Source organism: Arachis ipaensis, chromosome B06 (assembly GCF_000816755.2).
Source record: "Arachis ipaensis cultivar K30076 chromosome B06, Araip1.1, whole genome shotgun sequence".
NCBI lineage: Eukaryota > Viridiplantae > Streptophyta > Magnoliopsida > Fabales > Fabaceae > Arachis > Arachis ipaensis.
Window position 1 is genome coordinate 12566746 of NC_029790.2, and position 2102 is coordinate 12568847.

Consider the following 2102-nt stretch of genomic DNA (forward strand, 5'->3'; position numbering starts at 1 on the left):
CAGCTCTACGGAAGCGTGATCGTGTCACTCGCGCAAGAACTCCCTGCAGCAGTGACGTGAAGGAATGCATGCGCAATTTGCGCAAAAAATCCCTCTAGACTCTAGTAGCAATAGTGCAGCGCACTGCGGAGGCGGAGATGCGGTGGTGGCACAGTGTGCGCAATGGCTGGTTGACATGATGAGAAAGCACCTGTCTACACAGCAGTTTTTTCGTATGTGTTTAGAATAGGTTATGTTGCCTAATCTTAATTATTGAAAATGCCATTAATCCTATTTATTTAAAATTAATTTTTGAACAAGTTGTTTAAGTTGACTTGTGGGTATGTTGACACCTGTATTTTTTCTTATGCACTTTTGTCATCTTTCTTACCTAATAATACTGTTTTCTGTAATTTTTTAGTATTATTATTGGGGTTCTTAGCTGGAATATAAGGCCGATAGATGGTGAGAGCTCTCATCGCGGGAGATGGAGGGAATAGAACACAGAAGCGTGGAAGTGAATGGCATCAACATGCATGTTGCAGAGAAAGGGCAAGGCCCTGTGGTGCTCTTCCTCCACGGCTTCCCAGAGCTCTGGTACTCCTGGCGCCACCAGATTCTCGCTCTCAGCGACAGAGGGTACCGCTGCGTTGCGCCCGATCTTCGCGGCTTCGGCGACACCGATGCTCCTGCTTCCGTGGACAGCTACAATGGCTTCCACGTAGTGGGTGACCTTGTTGCACTTATTCAGGCTCTTCAAGTGGAGCAAGTGTTCCTGGTGGGTCATGATTGGGGAGCACTCATCGGTTGGTACCTCTGCATGTTTCGCCCTGAACTTATCAAAGCTTATGTATGCCTCAGTGTTCCTTTCCTCCGAAGAAACCCCATAGTTCCCACCGTTGACTCCATGCGTGCTCTCTATGGAGATGACTACTATATCTGCAGATTTCAGGCATCCTCTGTCTCACTCACTCATATACATAACTTACTGTTTGCTCCATTTATTTATTCTTATTTGATGGATCTGATATGTAGGAAGCAGGCAAAGCGGAAGCTGAGATGGCGCAAGTTGGGGCTGAGTATGTGGTCAAGAACATGATTACAACTCGCAAGACGGGTCCTCCAATATTCCCTAAGGGAGAGTATGGAACCGCTTTCAATCCTCATATGAAACAAGACTTGCCTTCTTGGCTCACTCAACAAGATCTTGCTTATTTTGTCTCCAAATTCAAAAAGACTGGTTTCACCGGAGGATTGAATTACTATAGGAATTTAAACAAGTAAGTTCTCTTGAATCTTAAATTCTTAATGATGAAATATATAGGATAGTACATTCTCTTGCATTGAAGTGAAGTTTTCAATTGTAAATTCGGTTCAGGAACTGGGAGCTGATGGCACCATGGAGTGGAGCGAAGATCAAAGTGCCGGTGAAATTCATAACAGGTGAGTTAGACATGGTATACACATCGTTAGGGATGAAAGATTATATTGAGAGTGGAGGCTTCAAGGAAGATGTGCCAGGCTTGGAGGAAGTCATTACTCAACCAGGAGTGGCCCACTTCAACAACCAGGAGACACCACATGATATCACTAATCACATTTACAACTTCATTACTAAGTTCTGATTCTACTAAATTATCATGTTATTATCTGCGACGATTTGGTTCTGTTTTACCATTTGAAGCCATACATATAAGAATAAGAACACTCATCCTGCTCTCTGGAATATATCTCTCTCTTTAATTTTCACTTGTATATGTCATCCTAGAATTTATTTTTAAAATCCGCGTTTAACTGAATAATGTATGGCTAAAAGGAGTTATTTACTAATCAGAAACATTAAAAAGACATGTAATGTAATCCCATTATGAAGTGTAGGTGTGTAACTAACTGTGAACACAATGCTTAGCAAACCACAATTTTTACAGATTATAAAACCAACAAAGTAAAAAGTACAACTATTCATAAATTACCATAAAACATACACCAGAGAGTTGAATTGAGGCTAAAAAATTTTACTATGGAAGATGAATGTGTGCAATACAATTCTATTGGTGGTACATCTGTTTTTATTTTGATATGGGAATCAAGTAATCGGACTGTCCAATTACTTTGTAAGTTAA

General features: G+C 41.0%; 1 protein-coding gene across 1 annotated transcript; it reads left to right on the top strand.

The window, feature by feature from the left end:
- LOC107645928 (epoxide hydrolase A) lies at positions 437-1746 on the top strand. Its single transcript, XM_016350084.2, has 3 exons — positions 437-931; positions 1015-1259; positions 1358-1746. The coding sequence occupies exons 1-3, from the start codon at positions 467-469 to the stop codon at positions 1602-1604; spliced, it is 957 nt and encodes a 318-aa protein (XP_016205570.1). The 5' UTR covers positions 437-466; the 3' UTR covers positions 1605-1746.

Coding starts and splice junctions, on each gene's coding strand:
- LOC107645928 (XM_016350084.2), top strand. CDS start 467: ATGGAGGGAATAGAACACAGAAGCGTGGAAGTGAATGGCATCAACATG. Junction 932..1,014: donor ACTATATCTGCAGATTTCAG/GCATCCTCTGTC, acceptor TCTGATATGTAG/GAAGCAGGCAAAGCGGAAGC. Junction 1,260..1,357: donor TACTATAGGAATTTAAACAA/GTAAGTTCTCTT, acceptor AATTCGGTTCAG/GAACTGGGAGCTGATGGCAC.